The 27,562-nt window shown below is 48.7% G+C and overlaps 2 protein-coding genes and 1 pseudogene across 3 annotated transcripts in view; all 3 read left to right on the top strand.

Moving 5' to 3' along the window:
- LOC122684460 (UL16-binding protein 1-like) overlaps positions 1 to 27,562 on the top strand; it is a 260,152-nt gene that overhangs the window by 49,819 nt on the left and 182,771 nt on the right. The window lies entirely within an intron of this gene.
- LOC122684472 (UL16-binding protein 3-like) lies at positions 331 to 23,780 on the top strand. The gene is made up of 5 exons (XM_043888591.1): positions 331 to 512; positions 5,407 to 5,658; positions 5,882 to 6,157; positions 21,379 to 21,508; positions 22,690 to 23,780. Exons 1-5 carry the CDS (start codon positions 440 to 442, stop codon positions 22,691 to 22,693), a joined length of 735 nt encoding a protein of 244 aa, XP_043744526.1. The 5' UTR covers positions 331 to 439; the 3' UTR covers positions 22,694 to 23,780.
- LOC122684467 lies at positions 1,493 to 2,697 on the top strand (annotated as a pseudogene).

The raw sequence follows: 27,562 nt of genomic DNA, 5'->3' as shown, positions 1-27,562 counted from the left end.
AACTCAGTACAGTGGAAAGGTCAGCGATCATCCAAGGCAAGCTCAAGATGGGGAAGGAGGAGGCCCTGAGCTCTCCCCTCCATGACCTTCTTGCCAGAGATTCTTCCCTGACCTCTGATCAAATTCTATTAATTAGGGAGACCAAAATGACAAAATGATCTAACTAGGAAGATTCTGGCTATCAGCCCAAGCACAGCTCAAGTGGGAAGAGGCGGCGGCAACAGCCCTTGGGGCGGCGAGTGGGGCAGCGTCCAGAACGTAAGCGGCTTCACCCGGTGACGCCGGCGCCCGCCCGGCCCCGCCGCGGGGCGTGGCCTCCGCGCAGAGGAACTCCCGGTTGCCAGAGAAGTGCAGAACGTGCCTCCTAGGAAAGGATCCGCTCACCTGACCTGGCATCCTCCTCTCCTGCAAAATTGAGATCCAGGTGGCAAAGGGAGAGATGGGTGGCCCCGAGACCTGCCTTGGCTTCCTGGTCCTGCTTCTGATTGTCTGGTTCAGCGGGACGCCCGGCGGTGAGCTCGGGGATGAAGCTGCGGGGTGCGGGGCGCGTGGAAGTTGGGTGAGTTACGACCTGAACAGGGGTGGTGACGGCGCGGGGGTTCGCGAAACTCCTTGCGGGGTGGCGCCGCGGCCGCCTCCTCTTTCCCTTCCCCTGGCCCCTTTGCGCCTCGGTGGCTCCCCCGGGCTACTTGCCGGCTCTCGGGGCAGAACAGCGGTGCCTTGGGTGAAGCAGTAATGCGGGGAGTTTGGGAGGTGACGCTAGGAGAAGACGGGGCCAGGACGCTACAGGGAATGCTGTTGAGGCCCCTCAGGGCCCAGCCCGCCCCTTGGGAAGTGGGAGTCCTGGAGCCCGGCGGGCTGGGACCCGTCGGCCTCCCGGCGAGAAGGGACCCAGAGAAGCCCCGAAAAACAAAAAGTTCGCGATCTGCGCACAGAGCCCCTTCTGGTCCCTACTGCTGTCGGCCCTTGAAGGACCAGCGTTCTTTATCACCGTTAAGTTAACACCTGCAGGGCGGCCGGGCGAGGAGAGCTCCGCGGCCGTCCGGGGCCTGGGCGGGGGTGGGCGGCGGCGGGCGACCGAGCTTCTCCTGGGCGGTGGAGACGGGAGCTCCGAGCGGACGGATGTGCGGGCGGGTCTCCCGGGGACGCGCATCAGAAAGGCCGCCGCCGGGACCGCTGGGGTCCGCTAGGCTGCCTGCCGCCCCGGCGCCCGCTGCCCCCGGTACTCCCAAGCACTGTATCAGTGTTTGGGCTCCAGCTGTCGTGTCCTGGCAAAGTAGATTCTGAAGTTATGATACTAAATATAGCTCAACTTGACAGTAACTTCAGAAAGCTTCACAGTCTTAGAGTTGAAACGAAGGAAAAGTTTCCATCCAGAAATTGAGGAAGGAAAACTTCAGCCTTGGACAAAACGACCAGCAGAGGAGCCCATTTATGATCCTGTACATGCAGCTCCAGCCGTGTCTACACGTGTGTTTTGTATCAGCCTAGGGATTTGCTGTCCAGTTATATTTCTTGTAGTACTAGTATTAGCTGTTTTGCATCTTCATAGTATGAAAAGGATTGAATTGGAAGATAGCATCAGCGCCAGCAGTAGTTCCCAAGGGCTGTCTCAGTCCCAGTCCTACCGAGATGCCTCAGTATGTGAGAGGCAACACACCCAACAATACAACTCCCATCTCCAGTTATCCTCCCTTGTGGGTAGAGGAGTAGGACTTGAGAAGTGTCACTCTTTTGGAGGCCAAAGCTAAGGTGAATGATATCAAAGTATCTAACCAGGGGGAGGAACTCAAAAGATGTACTCTAAGAAGGTACCTTTTGGTGTACTTTCCATGGGGATTATGTAGATGAAAAAGATCCAGATAAAGAGCAACAAGCATTTGTAAAGACAGTTAGAGATCAAGCTTCTGAAATTCAGGTGACAACAATGCTCCCTGAAAGTTGTAAGCTAGGAGATCTTCATCCCAGAAATCTTCCTATTACCCATGTGTGAACAGAAGAAGGGGAAAAGCCCATGGTGGATTGCCTTACATGAACTTGGGGGATCTTAAATTATTTTTATGACAGTGCAAATATGTAGAGGCCAATAGTCCACAGGCAACTTCTCAACAAAAGCTAGTTCACATGGCTGCTCATATTGCCTGTGGAATGAGCTACCTGGTCAGAAAGAAGTCCTCCACAAAGACCTGGCTCCTAGGAGCTCTGTCATTGAATAACTTCAGGTTAAGAGCAAAGCCAGTCCCTCTCCAGAGTTTTGTTCCCCATGGACTCTCACTGTCTGAGGAACAGCAAAAACACCGGATCGATGGATGGCTTTTGAAAGTCTGGTTAACAATGAGTTCTCCAGCCTTCCCTGGTGATCCAGTGGCTAAGACTCCACACTCCCAATGCAGGGGCCTGGGTTCCATCCCTGTGGGGGAACTGGATCCTGCATGCCACAACTAAGAAGTCAGCATGCTGCTACTAAAGAGCCCAGGGGTTTATGACTCTGGCCAAACACCCTAAGTGGACATCTACCCGTTTGATGTGGCCGAGTACCTGAAAGAGGGTTACCAAATAGCCCAGCCTATCAACTGTCCTGATGAACCATTTATGTGATGGCTTATGCTGGGCCTTCGATCCAAAGGAGAGGTGCAGTTCCAGCAAAGGGCCTGGTGTCTCACAGAGGTCCGTGCAGCCCTGGGGGCCTGTGTCTGACTCTCCTCTTACAGTCCCCCAGTGTCAGGAGGAATGTGCCTGTCAAGGCCCACTTGGAGCCAGCTAGTCACATGCATCACCCAGCATCAGAGAAGCAGATTTGTCTTTCAGAACACTGAGCTTTAGGAATGCTTTAGCGTCTGAACTTTCTAAGACAGACTTACTAGTGTGGAATGCTTTCTCAATATCACTTTTATTAGCTTGAACTGAAAATGTTTGTATAAATTTTTTACACATAGTTGCCTTTGTGGTATAGGTATATTCTTACAAAATATTTTTAAAATTGTTTAAACACACATATTTGAACTAACAATCTTACTACCCTCTGTTTTTTATTTTCTTAACTTCTAAAGATAATGCACGTGATTCACCTTTAGAATTTTGCTTTCTTTCACTAGTTTTGGGAATGATTTGTTTTCAACATGCAGTACTTTTTCTTAGGAAAGTAAAAACCGTCCAGCAGTTATGGGCTAATGTCCCCTCTGCTTTGCTGCAGAATAGCTACCTTGGTCCAAAGTCCCATAGGGGAAGCCACAGGTGTGAGCAGAAGATAGTGACCACATAACAACTCTAGTGTCACATCTAGGCCAGCTGCTGGTGGGTCTTGTTTGTTCCCTGTGGCCCTGCTTATGCCAAAACACATAATCACTTCTATCCTGTGATGGCTGGTCTAGCTGAACTAATGATTAGGGGTTAATGAGCCCAACTCTGACATTCCATGATCAGAGACCTCATCTCTGCCAGGCCCCAGGACCACACCAGGAGCCACATTTAAATGGTGTGACTTTCCCCACTGCAAGTGACATGGCCTAGCTTCAGGACACTCGGGGTCTGTGTTGTGAGCCTTCAAGTAGAAAATGGCACGTAGCACCTTTCTGACCAGAGATACCTCTGATGTCATGGGTTCTGCCGGGTCATTTGCCCAGGAAGCAGCTCCAGCCATGCTCACCGTTCACCAATTGTGACTGCTTTTGTGCTGGGACAGCAGATTGCAGTAGAGACCTAGGGTCTGTGAAGCCTAAAATATTTCTTATGTACTATTACAGGAAACCTATGGCCACAGTGGTAATTAACTGGAGCTCCTGAAGGCCTCTAGAGGTTGTACCTTGGTTACTTGTCTCTGTATTTCCTCCAGGATATTGTGTACATGTACCATTGGGGGTGGGGAGGTAGGGTCTGAAGTTGAATCTGGAGTTCACTAATACAGTAGCCTTCACCCCACGTTAATTTACTAGCTACTCAGGTCTCCATGCATGTCACAAGTCCAGGGCATGTGAAATGACCACTGTGTGGTCTGTGGACCCGGTGATAACCACTGTAAGAAGAACCTGGACTGCTGTCCATTGATGGCCTAGAAGTCAGAGCATCGCTTCAACAACTGGGGGACCATGATGATGCTATGGTTCCTGTGCCTGATACTAGAAACACACTAGGTGCAGTGTGAATGTGAGAGTAGTTTCTGCTCCTGCAGGTTCACTTACCCCAGGAAATAACCATGTGGCTCTTTCGGAAAGAATGGAAGGACTTTTGCACTAGATGTGGTGATGAAAGGGCCCTCCTCTATAGAACATGGCTTCTTTCTCTCGTGATACCTTCTGAGAAGTGGCTCAGATCTGGAAAATGGGCCTGGATCAGATGTTTGGTAGGGATGGCTGCCTTTGGCTTCCTGATCATCCAGCCCTGTGTGCTGCCTCTCTTTAATTCTTTCAATGGTACAGTTTGTATCTAGGTTCCTGCCATCTGTTTGCCTTTAGGATCGCCCTGTGCTATGAGCCAGCATCATATTCTCTGCAGTCAGGCCCTGGCTGGCACTGAGACTCTCTAATCACTTTGACCCCTGCACCTACTTTCTGCTGACCCTGAGCATCCCCACCTGGAATCTGATTTTTCCACAACTTCCATCCCTGTTCCTGATAGAAGCCCACAGGAACACCAAGTCCTACCACCATCCCTGATCTTCTGCAAAAGTCATCCTTGAGCTATTGGAGATGCTTCTCATCCACGCTTTCCTCTCGGACTCCATAGAGTCCATCAGGCTTTCCCGTGGAGCTGGTGGACTGCACACCTTCCTGCCCTTTCACACCGTGTCCGCCCTGCAGAGTCACTTCTCTGAGCCTTGGATCCCCTCCTCTACCACCTGCCTCGGAAGTTCTGGACTTTCTCTTTCATGCCATGTGGGCCAGGCCTTTCTCCAGGCTTCCAAGTCCCATCCTAGTGGGAGATCAGCAGCATCTCCCTGGCCTTGCTAAGCCCAGTGACCCATAAGTATAAACTCTCTCTTCTCCAGCTTTGGGTTCTGTGCTCATCCTCCCCACCCACACCCCCCACTGGCTGTGATCCGCTTCCTCAGGAATAGCCCCCTTACCCTCTGCATCTCCCACAGACACAGAGAGACCCTGACATCCTCTGGGTTTGGGCCTTTCCTTCTGAACCAGCCTGGCCCATCCCTGGAAACATATGTGTGGGTTAGTGCCATGTGCAGAGCTTGTGAGCAGAGTGGAAACGGGGCGTATCCAGGGCTGTGGGGTTTCTTGCCTGCCTGAGGCTTCGTCGTCTTCCTCATTCATGCCTGGTGAGGGGTGGGGGGCAGGTGGGGGTCCTGCTCTGTCAGCCCAGCCTGCAGCCTTCCTCTGCTGTCACAGCCCTGGGGGAGGAGGCCCACAGGTCTTCTTCTCCCACCCTCACCCTCTCTGTGGTTTGCCTTCACAGATGCTCACTCTCTGTCCTATAACTTCACCATCGATCCTCAGCCCAGACCTGGACAGCCATGGTGTGAAGTTCAAGGCCAGGTGGACGGAGAGGTTTTTCTATCCTATGATTGTGGTCATGCTAAGATCATATTCACAAGTATATTGGCAGAAGAAATGAAAACCGTAAAGGCCTGGGAAACACAGATAGAAACACTCAGAGATATCAGGGACCATCTGCGTGACTTTACACTGGAGAAACCCACGGTCACGGGTAAGTTAGAAAGTCCAAGTACAGGAGGAGCAGATCGGGGCTTAAAAATGCAGTTGGATGTTGGTCCTTCCCTAGTCATCCAGTGGAAAGAGCAGCTGCTGCATGAGAGACCAGGGCCAGATCAGCTGGGCCCAGGGGACGTGGACCCAGGGGAGGTGGACCCAGGGGCAAAGAATCTGTCAAGCCCAGAGGCTGAGCTCTTTCTTTCCCATGGTGGGAGCAGACCCTCTCACCCTGCAGGCCAGGATGACATGTCGCTGTGAGGATGACAGACACATCAGTGGATCCTGGCAGTTTGGCTTGAATGGACAAATGAGCCTCCACTTTGATTCGGAGAATGGACACTGGAGAGTGGATCACCCTGGAGGCAGATGGATGAAAGAGAAGTGGGAGAATGACAGAGATGTGACCGACTTCCTGAAGAAGGTGTCAATGGGAGACTGTCGGTCCTGGATTCAGGCTTTCATGGTGTGCTGGGAGAAAATGCTGAAGACCTCGGGTAAGTGAGAAGGGAGGAGAAACTGACAGTCCCCTCATGGTGACATGGACCCTGTGTGTGTGTGTGTGTGTGTGTGTGTGTGTGTTTGAGAACGTGATCTATTGGAGTTGAGTTGTCCTGAAAGAACAATGACCCGTGGATGCTCTGTCATCCTCCTTTCTCTTTCACCTCCTGACGTCGCTCCTCAGAGCACAGGCCTTTGGACAACTGAAGATGGATTTTTGCTGATCCCAAACCTGTAGACATCTTTTTGATTTCTGGGATTTATTTCTCACTCTTTCCAGAATCTTCTTTTAAATGTCAGCAATCCTCCTTCTGGAAATCTGTCAATACCACCTCTGCTGTCAGCTCCTGAGGACTCCATCCTCATGTCACCGTCTCTGAGTCACAGCAGGACTGAGTGGCTGTGTTGGAAACCTAGCTCCCCTATTAGCTGTCAGAGCCCCGTAAGGACTGGGCTCCTCCCTTCCCCCCATCTCCCCTGAGGATCTATCACTGGGGCCTCCATGTGATGGGTGCAAACTGTCTGCACAGTAGGGGTACCTGAGTCAGGGGGGCTGAGGAGGCATCTGCCGAGTTTGGGGTCTGGACAAGGGCATCACTCTTACTCTCCTTGCAGCATCACCGACCATGGGCCCCTCTGCAGTCCAGCCCACGGCCACAGCCACCAAGTCTAAAGCCTGGATCCTCCCCGTGCTCCTCACCAGTTTCATCATAACTGTCTTTGTGGGCTGTGTCCTTTACAGGAACAGGTACTGAGGGCAGAATCCAGAGGGAAGGCAGGGGCACAAGACATGGTGTGAGGAGGAGAAAGATAAATCCAAGCCAACCCCTGCCCCTCACTGACCCTCCTCATCCTGGAAATGAGCAGGTGGATAAGACCTCATGTCACCTGAGAGCAGAACTGGGACGAGCTCAGCCCTGAGTTCTGAGAGTCCCCACTGTCAGCAGACATTGTGAAAAGGGAGGGGCCCTCCCTAGGCTGAGGGCCTATTGATGCTGAAAGGGTTGAGCCACGTCCCCTGACTGAGCACAGACCGCTGGCTGGCAGGGCCCAGGGTGGGTGGTGTGAGAACAGCAGGCGCTCAGGGCGAGGGCAGGACTCCCGGGGCTGAGAGCAGCATGGGGGCTCCTCATGACGTGTCAGCGGGGAGGGGACACACTCAGGGGCCAAGATGAGAGGGGCCCGGCTCTTATCCCAGGAGGAAGGGCTGGGAAGGCCTTTGCAGACCCAACTCCAAAGGCCTGTCCTCACAGGAAGTGGCTTGGGCCAAGCAGGCAAGGCAGGAGCCCCACAGGAGAGACTGTGGGAAGGGGCGAGGCCAGGCCTGTGCTCCTGGGGCAGCAGCAGTTCTGACTCAGCCTGTGGCCTGCCCGTCACCAGCCTCCTGGGACCCAGAGCCTCCATCACTGAGCGGCCCTGCCTTGAGCAGAGGTGCCTGGGGATGGTGGGCCTGAGCTGGGGTGGAGGCGCTCAGCTGGGCGGGACCAGGAAGAGATGGGGGCAGGGACCCTGGTCCTGAGAGCTGTGTGTGCTGCTGGCTCAGAGGCTGGAGGGGAGCGAAGGGAGGAGGTTTGCCTGCAGCCCCCCAGGGCTGTCAGGAGGCAAGGCCCCTCCTCCGGGGACCTGCTTCCTGGTCCTTTAGGCCCCCCTCGGGGAGGATCTGGACCTGAGTGAAGGGAGCAGATTGATTCCTCACTGGCTCCAGTCCTGAGCCTGAGCAGGGGGTGTCAGGGCCTGGGGTAGGGGTGTAAGTGAAGGACATAGGAGCCCCTATTGAGGGTGGGGCTTGGGAGGCTGGGGAGGGGCAGCCCCAGGTAAGTGACGGGATTCCTTAGCCTCCTGGACCAATACCTCTTTCTTTTCTGCAGGAGATGCTGCTCCCATCAAGCCCCTGACACATTCTCTGTCGGCCTCAGGACTCAGTCTTTGCTTGGCCGCCTTTGTTCTACTGACCACTTTAGAGCCAGGAGATCAGACCAGTATGCGGAGCCTGCCTTCCAGTTGTGCTGACCCAGATGCTCATTGTCTTCTGACCGGTCATATGGTGAACAGGCTTCTCAGTCTCTTTTTTTTCTTCCCATCCTCTTTGGCGTCTTTCTCTTGGTGCTAAGTGATGGAATCCCTGCACTGAAATATTCAACTTGCTGAATAAGAAATCTCCTCAAACAGGACACTTTCTTCTTCTAGTTTGGGAAAATGAGACTCTTCTCTGTATGGCAATCTCAGTGTTGCAAATGGTGATAGTGGAAGAAAAATACCATCTGCTATTACAGGACTCAGGGATCCTTTCTATGTTCAGAGAAACATCTTCAGAGTATTTTCAACAGAACAAAATATTATGTCTGAATGTCTCTTTTAGTCATTTTATTTCATATAGTAATATTTAAGTCAGTATTTCACTATTACAAAAAATATAAATACTTCAAGCTTCTTTTTCTAATCAAGGAGGGAACTCAGGACATTTCACCTTTTTTCCACCTTCTGGGATTAAACAGAACTGATGATTGAGCTACATTTATTGTGGAAGCGAAGAATAAAAAGAAAGCTCTTAAAGTAACATGCAGTCTAGCTCTCGATCCCAACTGTATCCTGATAACCTGGATCCAAAGATATATTCTGGAACTTGAGCAATAAAATCGTTGTTTATTTCATCGAGATCTGCACCCTCAGTGGTGACTCTGCTCTGTTCCTCTATTCCTCCCCCTCTGCAAGGAGGAGCCAGACTTTACCACATAAACTATGTCTGTTTTAAAAAGTAGGTTTATTTCCCCATTGATTGAGATTCATATTCAGAATAAATAATGAATTACTACAAATAAAGAAGATAAATTGTAACTTTTTGGCCACTGATTGAGCGGTTCACAGATGGTGAATTGTTGTTCAGTCGTTAAGTCGTGTCCAACTCTTTGCAACCACATGGCTGCAGCAGATGAGGCTTCCCTGTCTCTCAGTATCTCGAAGAGTACTGTCAGACTCATCTCCATTGAGTCAGTGATGCCATCCAACCATCTCATCCTCTGTCATCCCCTTCTCCTCCTGCCCTCAAGCTTTCCCAGCATCAGGGACTTGGCCCTTCACATCAGGAATCAAAGTATTGGAGTTTCATCTTCAGCTTCAGTCCTACCAATGAATATTCAGGGTTGATTTCCTTTAGGATGGACATGTTTCATCTCCTTGCAGTCCAAGGGAATCTCAAGAGTCCTATCTAGCACTACAATTCAAAAGCATCAGTTCTTTAGCACTCAGCCTTCTTTACGGTCCAACTCTCACATACGTGCATCACTACTGGAAAATCCATAGCTTTGACTGGACAAACATTTACTGGCATTGCACATCCTACTCAGCATCTTTCTTTTTTCTTCTCAAACCAATTTTATCACTTGACCTTGATGGTCAGTTTTGCTTTCTTATCACCCATGTATTCACTAGAGGACCATTTTGATTTCCTTTAAGTACTTTCCCTTTGCTTTCACAACTTGACCAACTGTTTGATGCTAAAGGCCTGGCTTCTGGCCTGTCTTGGCTTTTGACATGCCTTTTTCCAAAGCTTAACTAGTTCTACTCTTGGATTTAAACGGAAAGATGTGTGATTCTTCCCCTCACTCAGACATGTAGAGGCCAGTGTAAAATTATTTTTTTCTTTTCTTTAGCTTTTCTTCCAAGGAGCAAGCATCTTTCCATTTCTTAATTAAAATTAATTTTCATTGAATGACTGCAGTCACCTTCCACAGTGATTTGGGAGGCCAAGAAAATAAAATCTGCCTCTGTTTCCACTATTTCCCATATTATTGCCATGAAGTGATGGCCCCGGATGCCAAAATCGTAGTTTTTCCAAATTGAGTTTTAAGTCAGCATTTTCACTCTGTTCCTTCACCTTCTGTCAGAGGCTTTTTAGATCCTCTTCACTTTCTGCCATTCGGGTGCTATCATCTGTACATCTGAGGTTATTTGTCCAGGCAAACTTGATTCCAGTTTGGGATTCATCCAGCCCAGCATTTCACAGAATGTACTCTGCATAGAATTTGAATAAGCAGAGTGACAACATACAGCCTTAACTTACTCCTCACATTTTTGAGCCAGTCCATTGTTCCATGTCTTGTTCTGACTATTGCTTCTTGTCCTGCATACAGGCTTCTCAGGAGACAGGCAAGGTGGTCCCGTATTCCCATCTCTTTAAGAATTTTCCACAGTTTGTTGTGATCCACACAGTCAAAGGCTCTTGCATAGCCAATGAAGCAGAAGTAGGTGATTTCTGGAATTGCCTTACCTTTTCTGTGATCCAGTGGGTGTTGCCAATTTGATCTCTGCTTCCTCTGCATTTTTAAATCCAGCTTATACATCTGGGAATTCTTGCTTCACATACCGCTGAAGCCTAGCTTGAAGGATTTGGGGCATGACCTTGCTGTGAGGTGTGTATACTGCTATGGTAGTTTGAACATGAAAACTGACCGTTTCCAGTCCTGTGACCATTGTGGAGTTTTCCAAATATTGAGTGCGTATTCAGTGCAGCATTTTAAGAGCATCATCTTTTAGGATTTTAAATCATTCACCTGGAATTCCATCACCTCCACTAGCTTTGTTCTTAGTAATTCTCCCTAAGGCCCACTTGACTTCACACTCCAAAATATCTAGCTCTAAACCACACCACCATGGTTATCGGGGTCATTAAAATCTTTTTGTACACTTCTTCTGTCTATTTTTGCCACCCCTTTTTCATCTCTTCTGCTTCTGTTAAGTTCTCTCGCTGTTTCTGTCCTTTATTGTGTCCATCTTTGCATGAAATGTTCCCTTGGTGTCTCCAATTTTCTTGATGAAATCTCTAGTCTTTCCCTTTCTATTGTTTTCCTCCATTTGCATTGATCATCTAGGAAGCCTTTCTTATCTCTCCTTGCTATTCTTTGGCATTCTGCATTCAGATGGATAGATCTTTCCTTTTCTCCTTTTCCTTTCGCGTCTCTTCTTTTCTCAGCTATCTGTAAGGCCTCCTCAGACAACCATTGTGCCTTCTTGCATTTCTTTCTCTTGGGCATGGATGGTCAGCGCCTTCTGTACAATGTCATGAACCTGCATCCATAGTTCTTCAGGCACTCTTTGTACCAGATATAATCCCTTGAAGCTATTTGTCACTTCCACTCTGTAATAGAAGAGATATGATTCAGGTCATAGCTGAAGGGCCTAGTGGTTTTTCCTACTTTCTTCAATTTAAGTCTGAATTTTACCATAATGAGCTCATGATCTGAGCCACAGTCAGCTCCTGGTCTTGCTTTTGCTAACTGTAGAGAGGTTCTCCACCTTTGGCTACAAGGAATATTACCTGTCTGACGTCAGTATTGACCATCTGGTGATGTCCATGTGTAGAGCCATCTCTTGTTTTGTTGGAAGAGTGTTTTTCCTAGGACTAGCGTGTTCTCTTGGCAAGACTCAAATAACCTTTTCCTTCCTTCATTTTATACACCTAGGCCAAACTTGCCTGTTCCTCCAGGAATCTCTTGACTTCCTACTTTTTCATTCCAGTCCCCTATGATCAAAAGGACATCTTTTATGGTGTTAGTTCTAGAAGGTCATGTAGCTCTTCACAGAAGCGTAAACCTGTGAAAGTTTTGAGCATATCCTGAATAATCAACCTGACAAAAAACTGCTGGGATATCCTCACATATTGATATAAATGACAGCCTTTTTAATAAATCAGGATCAAGGGGTACCAGAAATGCAATAACAGGAATGTTCTCACATCGTTTGGAGGAGTAAAATTGAGTAATGTCCTGAGATGTGTATTTCACTGTATCTCAACGGTAGATCATTCGCTCATCCTACTACACAGTCAACCCAGTGTTAGTTCCAAATGGAAAATGTGGGCCAAAAGCCATGTAGATACAGCAAAACCTCAGAGATAGTCCAGCTTGGGTTCCAGACCAGGGCAATAAATTGAATATCATAATAAAGAGAATCAAACTTTCATTTCCCACTTTGTATATGGCTTTGTTGACACTGTCTGAAGTCTGTTAAGTGTGCAATAGCTTTATGACTAGATAAATAATATACAGAGTTTAATCAACAATGCTGTGTTTCTAAAATAAAGTTGTTTGAGCATCATCTGTGCTTTCACGAGGTAAAATGTTTTTGCTGGTGGAGGGTCTTGTCTCAGTGCCTATGTCTGCTGACTGATCAGGGTGGTGGTTGATGAAGGTTGAGGTGGGCAGGGCAATTTCTGAAAAGAGGACAACAATGAGGTTTTCCACATCCTATGACTCTTCTTTTCACAGATTTATCCGTAGCATGCAGTACTCTTTACCAGTGTTGGCATCCATGAAAATAACATGGATCTCATTGTACTTCTCCATCAGATTCTTGGATGCTTTGTCAATCAGCAGTAATATTTTGAAAGAAATCTTTCTTTCTGAGCAGTAGATCTCCATTGTGGACTTGAAATATTTGGCCACCAATGTTGTAAACAGATAGGCTGTCATCCAGGCCTCATTGTTTCATTTACAGAGCACAGGCAACACAGATTCAGCCTAACTCTAAAGGGCCTTAGAATTTTCCAAGTGATAAATGACCATCGACTTCCAGTAATCTGCTGCAAACAGTCCTTGTCAAGAGAATCAGTCTGTTCTTGGAATCTTTGAAGCCAGGCATTGACTACTCCTCTCCAGGTATCAAAGTCCTGGTGGGCATCTTCTTCCAATAGGTGGCCCTTTTGTCTGCACTGCAAATTTCTAACTTAGTAGGTCACCTTCATAGATTATCTCAGCTATATCTCTTGGATAACTTGCAGCAGCTTCTCTGTCAGGTCTTGTACTACACTCTGCACTTTATTTTATGGTGATGGCTTCTTTCCATAAGCTTCATGAACCACCCCCCTGCTATCTTCAAATTTTTCTTCTGCAGCTTTTTTACCTCTCTTAGCCTTCATAGAAATTAAGAGAGTTAGGGCTTTGATCTCAACTAGGCTTTGTCCTCAGAAAATATTGTTGCTGGTTGGATCTTCTATCCAGACCCGCAAAACTTTCTTCATATCAGCAATAAGGATGTTTTACATTCTCAGAAACAGACTCCCATATTTAAAGAGTGAACTTTCAGTTGCTGGGGGAAGGAGGCAGAAAGGGATAGTTAGGGAGTTTGGGAAGGTCATGTACACACTGCTCTACTTAAAATGGATAACCATCAAGGACCTATGTATGGCATATGGTGTGTCTGTGTGTGCACACTCTGTGTGTGTCCAACTCTTTCTGTCCTCATGGAGTGTACCCTGCCAGCTCCTCTGTCCATGGAATTTTCCAGCAAGAATACTGGAGTGGGTTGGCCTTTCCTTCTCCAGGGATTTTCCCAGCACAGAGATCAAACCCACAACTCTGTTCAGTGTTATGTGGCTGCCTGTCAGGAGCGGAGTCTGGGGAGAATGGATACATGTATGTACACGGCTGAGTCCCTTAGCTGTTCACCTGAAACTATCCCAACACTGTTTGTTAATCAGCTACACCCAATAAAGCATAAAGTCTTTTAAAACTAGACTGTCTTTTAGTTGAGTATTTGGAGCAAATTCTGGGAAAAAGATGAAAGAGAGATGAAAAACCCAACTGCCACTTTTGAAGAGCCCAGAGCAAAAGCAGCATGCCTCAAATGCCCCCAGCACACAACAACATTTAAGGGATCAGCAGGTCACCTAAGCCACCACTCTGACTGACCCCTGGGCACACCCCTCCCCTCACCCCATAGAAGGAACCAGCTCGCCCCACCACCTTGGGGAGCGAGCAAGGAAGGAACCTGTCATTTGTTCTCGCTCCCCTCTGGTGCAGCAAGAGCCCCAATAAAGCCTTGCCTCAATTTCTTTTGATTAAGAAGTTTGATTTATTTCTATCGTCTTTCCTCTGATTGATTTCTATTGATGAAGGAGGCCAAGAGCCTGGTGTGTAACAATTTGGGGACAAGAGACACATGGGGGCTGGGAGGAGGACTGGACACAGGCTTGGGTGGGGCAGCAACTTGGTGGGTTCAGGTGATGGATGTGTCAGGGGAAGACTCTCACGCGTAGGCCTGGGGAACAGGGGCCTGGGTTTAATCTCTGGCAAGAGGCAACATGGGGAGCACGTAGCCCCAATGGAGGAAGCTGGTGAAGAGGCAAGTGACTAGGAGAGCAGGAGAAAGACAGAAGGACAGCGTTAGAGTCCTGGTCAGGACAGCCAGGTGGGGGACGACGGGCCTCTCTGGACAGGCCTAGCCACCCCAACCCGTGCGGCTCCTGCCACCTGGACACAGAATAGACCCCAGATGGGAGTGGAATCAACAGGAGGTGATTTTAATGAGTGTTGACAAGGAGCATACTTCCAAGAACATGAAACTCCACCTGATTGCTCTTGTTACTTCCCTAAAACTCTGCTGGCATCCATTTCCACATCTATCAATAGGGAAGCCAGCCTCACTCAGTGACAAGACATGAAATGGAGCATGCCCGTGCTGAGGGGTCAGCACGACCGTCCGAGGTCAGGGCTCAGTCACCCCTGAAGCTAGCAAAGGCCAAGAGCCCCATGATAACAGAGAGATGGGGCACTCTGTCACAGACGTTGACCTCTCAATGTTATTGGTAGACCCACTTCCCAAGAATTAGGAGGTCTTGTCAGTCCCAACGAGTGATGGATGATCTCACTCTTCATCAGCGGATAGCCCTGAGATTTGAACGTGAGATGCTCAATGCTGCTTGGACACTGCCTAAAAGTAAAGTATGAGGGGGAAGAAAATGGATCACACAGGCTACCAGTGTAGATCCCCTGGAGGAGAGCATTGCAGTCCACTCCACTATTCTTGCCTAGAGAATCCCCGTGGACAGAGGAGCCTGGCGGGCTAAAGTCCATGGGGCACTAGGACTCAGACATGGCTGAAGCAACTTAGCTTGCAGAAACGCATCCGAGTAGAACAAGCAGCCGGAAGAGACCGCCAGGGGGCGCCCGGGGGCAGCACAGGCTCCCTGTCTCCACGGGAACCTGGAAAATCGGGTTCTGGCCTCAGTCCTCAAACTTCTTCTAATGAGCAATTACCTCGGCTCACAAAAGGTCTAGGACTACTCTGGGACAGAAACTACTAGAAAGTATATTGCTGATGACACGGCAGTTAAGGGCTGTCTCCAGGCCCTTTCAAGAGACCCGCAGAGTTCTCCGGTGGGGGTGGCGTGTTTGGGGCAGGGGGTGAAGGGGAATCTTGAGTCTTTTAAGAAAAGCAGGGCTTCCCTCGAAGCTCAGTCAGTAAAGCCTCTGCCTGCAATCCCAGGGTCCGGCCTCGATCCCAGGGTCAGGAAGACCCCAAGGAGGAGGGCATGGCGACCCACTGAAGGACTCTTGCCTGGAGAATCCCCACGGACAGAGGAGACGGGCGGGCTCCAGACCTCCGGGTCGCAAGAGTCAGACACGACTGAGCGACCACAGGAAGACTGCAGGCGGGAATGGGCAGGAGGGCTGAGGGGCCGGAAGGACTCGGGGGAGAAAAAAAACGCTGAGGGACAGGAGGAGCAAGGAGTGCGTCAGGAGGGGGCGCTACTGCCGGCGTCAGTGACCCGGGGAGGAGGCCCGGGCGAAGAGTGGACTGAAATGCGGGGCGAGCTATACACAGCTCCTCGCGAAGTCGGATCCAACCAGTTTCCAGGTGGGGATGGACTGGACGGCTGGACCCGGAGCGCCTCTTGGTTTCCCGGCTCTGGTTCTGCTCCTGCCTCTCATGTTCTGCCCGGCGGGAGGCGGTGAGTTCGGGGATTAACCTGCGGGGAGCGGACACGGGGCCTTAAGACCCGAGAGGGATGGGGGTGTCCGAGGCGGTTCGGGGAGCGCCGCGGCGGGGCCGCCTCCTGCTTTTAAAGCTCCGCGCGCTCCTTTCCCGCTGGGCTCCTGCTCCCCGCCCCCACTCGCGGCTGGTGCCGTCCCCCGGCAGGGAAGAGACAAGATCTGGGTGAAAAAGGAATCCCAAGAGGAAAGGAGGGGAGGCAGGGAGGCGTGAGAGCCAGGGCGGCGTCACGAAATGCTGCTGCCGCCCCTCGGCCCCCACGTGGAGAATTCGGAGCCACTGAAGCGGGTGCAGGAAAGGTGGCGGCCGCTTCCGAGGGACCGAACCCACGGGGTTTCAGGGAAGGCCGGGAGGAGTCTGACCAGTTGCGTTGGCCGCAGGGGAGGTGGGGGCAGAGATGGACAAGGGTCTATGGAGTCCGACACCTGGGCGGGGGAGGGGGGGTCAGTGCAGGAGGGAGGGGCGGGGAGATGGGTGGAGTCTGGCCTAGGAAGCCTCCTTAGAGTCCTGCTTGGTTACAACACTGTTCTTTCCATATCCCTCCCCGTCCCAAGAACCTCAGCGCCTCCAACAGCTTCCCATCTGTGAAGGGATCCTAAGACTGCCCTCTGTCAACTGGCACCCTATCCTCTTGCCTGAGAATTCACCCCAGCAGAAGCCTCCCAGCCTGGCCCCCAGGACATAAAGCAGGAGAGTTGGGAGAAGAGTTTCCCGTGTGAGACACAGGGCACCCCACTTCTACCCTTCTGTCCGACATTCATCTTCCCTGAGACTATGGAGACAGTGGCCTATAATAGCTATTATTTAAGACAGGAGTTGGAGAACCTTTTCTTCAAAAGACAGAGAGTAAATCTGTTGGTGTAGACAGGCCCTTTGGTGTCTGTGTGCATTATACATCTCCACATTTGTGGTACAAGAGTAGGCAAAGATGACATGAAAAAACCAAAAGAACCATGTGACTGCCCTGGGTCACAAAACAGTAACAGATGACTCATCCCCCACGGACTAGTGCAAGGGGTGCCTTAGCTGCCTGTTGGGGAAACAAACACTTGCTCTGTCCTACCTTGTAGGTTCCGGGTGGTGTGAATGTGAAAGCGCTGTGCGTCCAGCAGATATGGGCTAATATCCCCTGACAGCCTCTGCTCTAGAGTGGCTTCCTTGGTCCATGGAGATACAGGAGACACTGCATGAAGCCTCAGGCATGAGCAGAGAGTAATGTGTGCACGCTAAGTCGCTTCAGTCATGTCCCAACTCTTTATGATCCTGTGGACTATAGCCCACCAGGATTCTCTGTCCAAGAGATTCTCCAGGCAAGAACACTGGAGTGGGTTGCCATGCCCTCCTCCATGGGATCTTCTCTCACCCAGGCATAGATCCCACCTCTACTCCAGGTCCGAAATTGCAAGCAGATTCCTTACCGCTGAGCCACCAGGGCAGGCCCTGGAAAATATTAGTCCTAAACAATTCTGATGTCAGGCCTAGGCCACCTGCTGCTCTCTCTTTTTTTGCTGCCTCTGGCCCTTCTTATGCCAAACCACAATATCACTTCAATCCTATGATGGTTGGTCTATCTGAACTAATGATTAGGGATTGATGAACCCAGATCATGATGGACAATGTTGACATTTAATGACCAGAGGCCTCATCTCTACCAGCACCCAGGACCATACTAGGAGCCACATTTATATGGTGTAGTATTCCCCACTGCAAATCGCTTGGCCTTGTTTCAGGACATAAAGGGTCTGTGTTGTGACCCTCCAAGTAAAATGCCATATTCGGCACATAGCACCTTTCCGACCAGAGATACCTCTGATGTCACAGACTCTGCTGGGTCATCTGCCCAAGAAGCAGGTCATCGTTCACCAATCGTCTGTGACTGCTTTTGTGCAAGGACAGCAGTTGTAACAGAAAACTATGGTCTGCAGAGCCTGAATTATGTCATATGTACAATTATAGAAATCAATGGCCACACTGGGAATTAAATGGAGATAGGATAGGGATGACACTCCTGCAGCCCTGGAGAGGTTGTAGGTTGTTACTCAGTCATTTTCTCCAGGATATGATATTGTTTATACGTACTATTGGGGGATGAAGGTCAGTGTCAGAAGTGTGAGCTTGGAAATCGCTTCTATGTTAGCCCTCACAGTAATTTACTAACTGTGAAGATTTTTCATTCATATTGCAAATACAACGGAAGTGAAATGAGCACTCTGAGGATCAGTGGATGGGTGACACTCCTGTGGGCAGCACGTGGGACAGACGTGCATTCCTAACCACAGACCTCAGGCACCACAGTACTAACAGACGGCCATGGTGATGTTTCAGATTGCTGGACACGATATCAGTCCCACTCTAGGTCTTTATGAATGTGGGGGTGGCTTCTCTGCCAGGTATACACTTACCCCAGTCACTGACCATGTGGCTTCCAAAGGCCAGAAGGACTTGTGCACTTGCTGTGGTGATAAGAGGGCCCTTCTTCCTGATGCCTGGCGTATCTGTCTCTAGTAATGGATTCTGAATATAAGACCTGACTCAGTGCTGGATAGTGCACAAATGATCTGGACATTTTGTTGGGATGTCAGCTTCCTGAACATCCAGCCTTGTGTTTGTTTCTGGTTTTTGCTTTTTTTTTTTTTTAATTTTTCCTTTCCATCGTGTAGTTTTAAACAGTACTCACTGCTCATCTGTTTGCCTCTAGGGTTGCCCTGTGCTATGAGCCAGCATCGCACTCTCTGCAGTCAGGCCTGGCTACACTGGGACTCTCTAGTCACTTTGACCACTGCATCTACTTTGTGTCTGAAATAGAGCACTCCACCTGGCATCAGCTCTTTCCACCTTGTCCATCCTTACTCCTGTTGGAAGCCCACAGGAATACCATCTGCTACCACCATCCTTGACCTTCAGCAAAAGTCATCCTGGAGCTGTTGGAGATACTTCTCATCCACTCTTTCCTCTCGGGCTCCACAGAACCTGGTGGACCGCACACCTTCCTGCCCTTTCATACCATGTCCACCCTGGCAGATTCACTTCTCTGAGCCTTAAATCCCCTCCTCTACCACCTGCCTCAGAAGTTCTGGATTTTCTCTTTCAAACCAGGTGGGCCAGGCCTTTCTCCAGGCTTCCAAGACTCTTCCTAGTTGTAGGTCAGCAGCATCTCCCTGGCCTTGCTAAGTCCTGTGACCCCTAATTGTGAATTCTCCTTTCTGCAGCTTGGGGTTCTGTGTTGGCCTTAGGAGCAGAGTAGAGATAATGCTATGTGGTTTCTCTGCTTGCTCAGCCTGTAGGTGGTGTTGGCGGGCAGGGGGGCCTTCCTGCTCTGCCCACCCAGCCCTGCAGCTGTACTCTGCTCTCACATAAGTGGGGGAGGAGGTAAGGGGTGTTCTTCTCCCAACCCTGCCCTCACCTGCGTTTTCCTTCACAGATGCTCACTCTCTTTGCTACAACTTCACCATTGATCCTCAGCCCAGACCTGGAGAGCCGTGGTGTGTGGTTCAAGGCCAGGTAGATGAGAATGTTTTTCTCTCGTATGACTGTGGTGGTGCCAAGATCCAATCCACAAGTCCATTGGGAGAAGAGGTGAAAGCTACACACACTTGGGAAATACAGACAGAAACACTGAGAGACATCGGGGACTTTCTCAAGGGGCAATTGTCTGACGTCATACTGGAGAAACACACAGCCAGAGGTGAGTTCAATTCAGTTCAGGTCAGTCGCTCAGTCGTGTCCCACTCTTAGCAACCCCATGGACTGCAGCATGGCAGGGTTCCCTGTTCTTCACCAACTCCCAGAAGTTGCTCAAACTCATGTCCATCAAGTCAAACTCATGTCCATTGAGTCCAGGGGTGAGTTAGGACGTCCACATACTGAAGGAGCAGACTGGGGGCTTAGCTGCATCCATTGTTTATGGGTGAAAAATTCAACTGGATATTGGTCCTTCCCTAGTAGTCCAGTGGAAGAAGTGGGCCTTGGAGGAAACAACAGGGCCAGATTAGGCGGGTCCAGGGGAGGTGGACCAAAGTGAGGCAAAGAATTTGTCAAGTCCAGAGGCTGAGCTGTTTCTTTTCCTCGGTGGGTCAGGCCCTCTGACCCTGCAGGCCAGGATGACATGCCAGTGTGGAGAGAATGGACACATCAATGGATCCTGGCAGTTTGGTTTGAATGGCCAAATGTGTCTCCTCTTTGATTCAGAGAATGGACGCTGGAGCGTGGGTCATTCTGGATGGAGTCATATGAAAGAGAAGTGGGAAAATGACAGAGCTGTTACCGACTTCTTGCAAAGGGTCTCCATGGGAGACTGTCGGGCCTGGTGTAAGAATTTCATGGTGCGCTGGGAGGAAATGCTGAAGAGCACAGGTGAGACGAGTATAAGGACGTGGTAGTCTACGCAAGGTGATACGGACCAAGCCTCTGTGTGTGTGTGTGTGTCTGTGTGTGTGTGTTTTAGCAAAGTGATCCATCTAAAGTGAGCTGTTCCTGAAACATGGATGGCCCTAGAGAGTCTCATACTGAGTGATGTAAGTCAGAAAGAGAAGGAGAAATATCATATGACATGCCTTATATGTGGAATCTAAAAAGAAATAGTACAAAGGAACTTACAAAACAGAAAGAAACTCACAGACTTAGGAAACAAGCTATGGTTCCCTGGGCGAAGGCATAGTTAGGGACTTTGGGAAGGTCATGTACACAGTGCTATATGTAAAATGGATAACCAACCAGCTCCCACAATATAGCACATGGAACTCTACTCAATGTTATGTGCCAGCCTGGATGGGAGAGGGGTTTAGGGGAGAAGGGGCACATGTATATCTATGGCTGAATCCCTTCACGGTTCACCTGAAACTATCATGACATTGTTAATGGCTGTACCCCAATACACAATGTTTTTGGTGTTAATAAACATAAAATAAGAGAATGTAAAAAATAAATTAATAAAGTGAGTTGTCCTGGGAGAACAATGGCCCCGGATGCTCTGTCATCTCCTTCCTCTTCCACCTCCTGACGTTGGTCCTCAAAGCACAGGCCTTTGTACTACTGAACATGGATTTTTGCCGATTCCAAACCTGTAGACATCTTTTTGATTTCTGGGATTTATTTCCCACTGTACCCTCTTTCCAGAGTCTTCTTTTAAATGTCACCAGTCGTCCTTCTGGAAATCTGTCAATACCACCTCTGCTGTCAGCTCCTGAGGACTCCATCCTCATGTCACCGTCTCTGATGTCACAGCAGGACTGAGTGGCTGTGTTGGAAACCTTGCTCCCCCATTAGCTGTCAGAGCCCCCTGAGGACTGGGCTCCTCCCTTCCCCCTATCTCACCTGAGGACCTGTCACTAGGGCCTCCATGTGATGGGTGTACACTGTCTGCACAGTAGGGGTACCTGAGTCAGGGGGCGAGGAGGCATCTGCCGAGTTTGGGGTCTGGACAAGGGCATCACGCTTACTCCCCTTGCAGCATCACCGACCACAGGCCCCTCTGCAGTCCAGCCCACGGCCACAGCCATCGATCTCATCACAGGGATCGCCGCCGGGGTTCGTGACAGTTTTGGCATTATCATCTTAGGATGGATCATTTACAAGATGAGGTACTGAGGGCAGAAGTCAGAGGGAAGGCAGGGGCACAGGGCCTGGTGTGAGGAGGGGGAAGGTGAATCCCAGTCGACCTCTGCCCCTCACTGAACCTCCTCATCCTGGAAATGAGCTGGTGAATAAGACCCCATATCACCTGAGAGCAGAACTCAGACAATCTCAGCCCTGAGATCTGAGAGGTCCTCACTATCAGGTGACATTGTGAAAAGGGAGGGGCCTCACTAGGCTGAGGGCCTATTGATGCTGAAAGGGTTTAGCCACGTCCCCTGACTGAGCACAGACCGCGGGCTGGCAGGGCCCAGGGTGGGTGGTGTGAGAACAGCAGGCGCTCAGGGCGAGGGCAGGACTCCCGGGGCTGAGAGCACCATGGGGGCTCCACATGACGTGTCAGCGGGGACCCACCCAGGGGCCAAGATGAGAGGGGCCGGGCTCTCAGCCCAGGAGGAAGGGCTGGGAAGGCCTTTGCAGACCCAACTCCAAAGGCCTGTCCTCACAGGAAGTGGCTTGGGCCAAGCAGGCAAGGCAGGAGCCCCACAGCAGAGACTGTGGGAAGGGGCGAGGCCAGGCCTGTGCTCCTGGGGCAGCAGCAGTTCTGACTCAGCCTGTGGCCTGCCCGTCACCAGCCTCCTGGGACCCAGAGCCTCCATCACTGAGCGGCCCTGCCTTGAGCAGAGGTGCCTGGGGATGGTGGGCCTGAGCTGGGGTGGAGGCGCCCAGCTGGGCTGCACCAGGAAGAGATGGGGGGCAGGGACCCTGGTCCTGAGAGCTGTGTGTGCTGCTGGCTCAGAGGCTAGAGGGGAGGGAAGGGAGGAGGTTTGCCTGCAGCCCCCCAAGACTGTCAGGAAGCAAGGCCCCTCCTCCGGGGACCTGCTCCCTGGTCCTTTAGGCCCCCCTCGGGGAGGATCCAGACCTGAGTGAAGGGAGCAGATTGATTCCTCACTGGCTCCAGTCCTGAGCCTGAGCAGGGGGTGTCAGGGCCTGGGGTGACTCTGTGATGCAGGAAGGAAGGAGGAGGGGACAAGAAGCTGCTGGGCCGGGGGGGGGTGTGGGGGTGGGGTTGGAGGACATAGGAGCCCCTCAGTGAGGGCGGGGCTGGAGGGGAGCTGGGGAGGGGCAGCCCCAAGAAAGTTTCAGGATTCCTCAGCCTCCTGGACCAACACCTCTTTCTTTTCTGCAGGTGATGCTGCTCCCAGGAAGCCCGACAGGTGCTCTGTCGGCCTCAGGCCTCAGTCTTTGCTTGGCCGCCTTTGTTTTCCTTCTGTTCATTTTAGAGCCAGGAGATCAGACCCAGGAGTTCGGAGCCTGCATTCCCGTTGTGATGACAAGTGGCTGCGCTGTCTCGTGACTTGTCACATCTGGTGAAAAGACTCCTCAGTCTTTTTTTTCCCAAGCTCTTTTGCCTCTTTCTCTTGGTGCTAAGTGATGGAATCCCTGCACTGAAATGTTCAACTACTTGAACAAGAAACCTCCACTAATAAGACACTTTCTTTCTTCTAGTTTGTGGAAAATTAAACTCGTCTCTGTATGGCAATCTCATTGTTGGAAATGATGATAATGTGAGAAAAATACCATCTGCTATTACAGGACTCAGGGATTCTTTCTATGTTCAGAGGAACAACTTCAGACTGTTTTCAACAGAACAAAGTATTATGTCTGAATGTCTCTTTTAGTCATTTTATTTCGTATAGTAATATTTAAGTCAGTATTTCACTATTGCAAAAAAATATAAATTCTTCAAGTTTCTTTTTCTAACCAAGGAGGGAACTTGGGACATTTCACCTTTACCCCACCTTGTGGGATTAAATAGAACTGATGATTCAGCTACATTTATTGTGGAAGCAGAGAATAAAAAGAACGCTCTTAAAGTAACATGCAGTCTAGCTGTCGATCCCAAACAGTATCCTGATTACCTGGATCCAAAGATATATTCTGGAACTTTTGCAAAGACATCATTTTTTATTTCATCGAGATCCGCACCCTCAGTGATGACTCACTCTCCTGTGTTCCTCTATGCCTCCCCCTCTCCAAGGAGAAGCCAGATTTCACAGCACAAGCTATGTCTGTTTTGAAAAGTAGATTTATTTCCCCATTGACAGAGGATCATACTCAGAATAGGTAATGAATTACTAAAAATAAATAAGATAAATGGTAACTTCTTGGCCACTGCTTGAGCGGTTCACATACATGAATTGTTGTTCAGTCGCTAAGTCATGTCCAACTCTTTGCAACCACGTGGTTGCAGCACACCAGGCTTCCCTGTCTCTCACTATCACCCAGAGTTGCTCAAACTCGTGTCCGTTGAGTTGCTGATGCCATCCAACCATCTCATCCTCTGTTGCCCCATTCTCCTCCTGCCCTCAATCTTTCCCAGCATCAGGGTCTTTTCCAAGGACTTGGCTCTTCACATCAGGAATCAAAGTACTGGAGTTTCATCTTCAGCTTCAGTCCTTCCAATGAATATTCAGGGTTTGTTTCCTTTAGAATGGACTGGTTTGATCTCCTTGCAGTCCAAGGGACTCTCAAGAGTCTTATCTAGCACCACAGTTCAAAAGCATCAGTTCTTCAGCACTCAGCCTTCTTTATCATCCAACTCTCACATAAGTGCATGACTACTTGAAAATCCATAGCTTTGACTGGACAGACCTTTATTGGCAAAATGATGTCTTTGCATTGTACATCCTACTCAGCATCTTTCTTTTTTCTTCTAAAACCAATTTTACCACTTGACCTTGATGGTCAGTTTTGCTTTCTTATCATGCATGTGTTCACTGGAGGAGCACTTTTGATTCCTTTTAGTACTTTTCCTTTGCATTCACAACTTGACCAACTGTTTGATGCTAAAAGGCTGGCTTCTGGCCTGTCTTGGCTTTTGACATGTCTTTTTCAAAAGCTTAACTATTTCTACCCTTGGATGTAAAGTGAAAGATGTGTGATTCTTCCCCTCACTCAGACATGTAGGGGCTACTGTGAGATTATTTTTTCCTTTAGCTTTTCTTCCAAGGAGCAAGCATCTTTCCATTTCTTAATTAAAATTAATTTTCATTGAATGGCTGCAGTCACCTTCCACAGTGATTTGGGAGGCCAAGATAATAAAATCTGCCTCTGTTTCCACTATTTCCCATATTATTGACATGAAGTGATGTCCTGGATGCCAAAATCTTAGTTTTTCGAAATTGAGTTTTAAGTCAGCATTTTCACTCTGTTCCTTCACCTTCCCTGAGAGGCTTTTTAGTTCCTCTTCATTTTCTGCCATTCAGGTACTATCATCTGCACATCTGAGGTGGTTGTTATTTCTCCAGACAATCTTGATTCCAGCTTGGGATTCATCCAGCCCAGCATTTCACACAATGTACTCTGCATAGAATTTGAATAAGCAGAGTGACAACATATAGCCTTAATGTACTCCTCACATTTTTGAGCCAGTGCATTGTTCCATGTCTTGTTCTGAGTATTACTTCTTGTTCTGCATACAGGTTTCTCAGGAGACAGGTAAAGTGGTCCAGTATTCCCATCTCTTTAAGAATTTTCCACAGGTTTGTTGTGATCCACACAGTCAAAGGCTCTAACATAGTCAATGAAGCAGAAGTAGATGTTTTGTGGAATTGCCTTACCTTTTCTGTGATCCAGTGGGTGTGCCAATTTGATCTCTGCTTCCTCTGCCTTTTTAAATCCAGCTTCTACATCTGGGAATTCTTGCTCCACATACCACTGAAGCCTAGTTTGAAGGATTTTGAGCATGACCTTGCTGTGAAATGTGTACACTGCTATGGTAGTTTGAACGTTCTTTATGTTGGGATGAAAACTGACCGTTTCCAGTCCTGTGACCACTGCTGACTTTTCCAAATATTGAGTGCATATTCAGTGCAGCATTCTAACAGCCTCACCTTTAGGATTTTAAGTCACTCACCTGGAATTCCATCACCTCCACTAGCTTTGTTCTTAGTAATTCTTCCTAAGGCCCACTTGACTTCACACTCCAAGATATCTGGCTCTAGATGAGTGACCACATCACTGTGCTTATCCAGGTCATTAAGATCTTTTTTGTGCACTTCTTCTATTTTTGCCACCCCTTTTTCATCTCTTCTGCTCTGTTAAGTTCTTGCTGTTTCTGCCCTTTATTGTGTCCATCTTTGCATGAAATGTTCCCTTGGTGTCTCGAATTTTCTTGAAGAGACCTCTCATCTTTCCCTTTCTATTGTTTCCCTCTATTTGCACTGCTCATCTAGGAAGCCTTTCTTATCTCTCCTTGCCATTCTTTGGCATTCTGCATTCAGACGGATAGATCTTTCCTTTTCTCCTTTTCCTTTCACGTCTCTTCTTTTCTCAGCTATCTGTAAGGCCTCCTCGGACAACCATTGTGCCTTCTTGCATTTCTTTCTCTTGGGGATGATTTTGGTCAGCACTTTCTGTACAATGTCATGAACCTGCATCCATAGTTCTTCAGGCACTCTTTGTACCAGATATAATCCCTTGAAGCTATTTGTCACTTCCACTGTGTGATAGAAGAGATTAGATTCAGGTCATAGCTGAAGGGCCTAGTGGTTTTTCCTACTTTCTTCAATTTAAGTCTGAATTTTACCATAATGAGCTCATGATCTGAGCCACAGTCAGCTCCCGGTCTTGCTTTTGCTAACTGTATAGAGGTTCTCCACCTTTGGCTACAAGGAATATTACCTGTCTGACTTCAGTATTGACCACCTGCTGATGTCCATGTGTAGAGTCATCTCTCGTTTTATTGGAAGAGTGTTTTTCCTAGGACTAGCGTGTTCTCTTGGCAAAATTCAAATAACCTTTTCTTTCCTCCATTTTATACTCCTAGGCCAAACTTGCCTGTTCCTCCAGGAATCTCTTGACTTGCCACTTTTTCATTCCAATCCCCTATGATGAAAAGGACATCTTTTATGGTGTTAGTTCTAGAGGGTCATATAGGTCTTCACAGAAGCATAAACCTGTGAAAAGATTGAACATATCCAGGATAATCAACCTGTCAAAAAAACTGCTGGGATATCCTCACATATTGATATAAATGACAGCCTTTTTAATAAATCAGGATCGAGGGGTACCAGAAATGCAATAACAGGAATTTTCTCAAATTGTTTGTAGGAGTAAAATTGAATAATGTCCTGAGATGTATTATTTCACTGTATCTCAAGAGTAGATCATTCGCTCATCCTACTACACAGTCAACACAATGTTAGTTCCAAATGGAAAATGTTGACCAAAAGTCATGAAGATACAGCAAAACCTCAGAGATATTCCAGCCTGGGTTCCAGACCAGGGCAATAAACTGAATGTCATAATAAAATGAACCACACAAACTTTTCATTTCCCATTTTGTATGTAGTTTTGTTGACACTGTCTGAAATCTGTTAAGTGCGCAATAGCTTTATGACTAAATAAATAATATACAGAGTTAAATTAACAATGCTGTGTTTCTAAAATACAGTCGTTTGACCATCATCTGTGGCTTCATGAGTTAAAATGTTTTTACCGGTGGAGGGTCTTGTCTCAGTGTCTAGATCTGCTGACTGATTGGGGTGGTGGTTGCTGAAGGTTGGGGTGGGCAGGGCAATTTCTGAAAAGAAGACAACAGTGAAATTTGTCACATCGTCTGACTCTTCCTTTGACAGATTTCTCTGGAGCATGCAGTGCTCTTTAACAGCGTTTTTACCCACAGTAGAAGATCTTTCAAAACTGGAGTTAATCCTCTGCAGTCTGCTGCTGCTTTTTTCAACCAAGTTTATGTTATGTTCTAAATCCTTTGTTGTCATTTCAACAGTCTTCATAGCTTCTTCACCAAGAGTAGCTTTTGTCTCAGAAAACCACTTTCTTTGCTCATGCATGAGAATGAACTCTCATTCACTTCAGCTTTATAATGTAATTGCAGCAATTCAGCCACATCTTCTGGCTCTACATCTAACTCTAGTTCCCTTCTTATTTCCACTACATCTGCAGTTACTTCCTCCAGTGAATTCTTGAACCCCTCAAAGTCATCTGTGAAAGTAGGAATCTACTTCTCCCAAACCTGCATTAATGTTGATATTTCAATC

This window comes from Cervus elaphus, chromosome 26 (genome assembly GCF_910594005.1).
Source record: "Cervus elaphus chromosome 26, mCerEla1.1, whole genome shotgun sequence".
Taxonomy (NCBI): Eukaryota; Metazoa; Chordata; class Mammalia; order Artiodactyla; family Cervidae; genus Cervus; species Cervus elaphus.
Note: the sequence above shows the minus strand (reverse complement) of the source record. Positions and strands in the feature narration are given on the sequence as shown.

Bases quoted from the DNA above. Each gene is read 5' to 3' on its own strand.
- LOC122684472 (XM_043888591.1), top strand. From the start codon at position 440: ATGGGTGGCCCCGAGACCTGCCTTGGCTTCCTGGTCCTGCTTCTGATT. The intron at 513-5,406 runs GTGAGCTCGGGG...TTGCCTTCACAG, and splicing joins GTTCAGCGGGACGCCCGGCG to ATGCTCACTCTCTGTCCTAT. The intron at 5,659-5,881 runs GTAAGTTAGAAA...TGGTGGGAGCAG, and splicing joins GGAGAAACCCACGGTCACGG to ACCCTCTCACCCTGCAGGCC.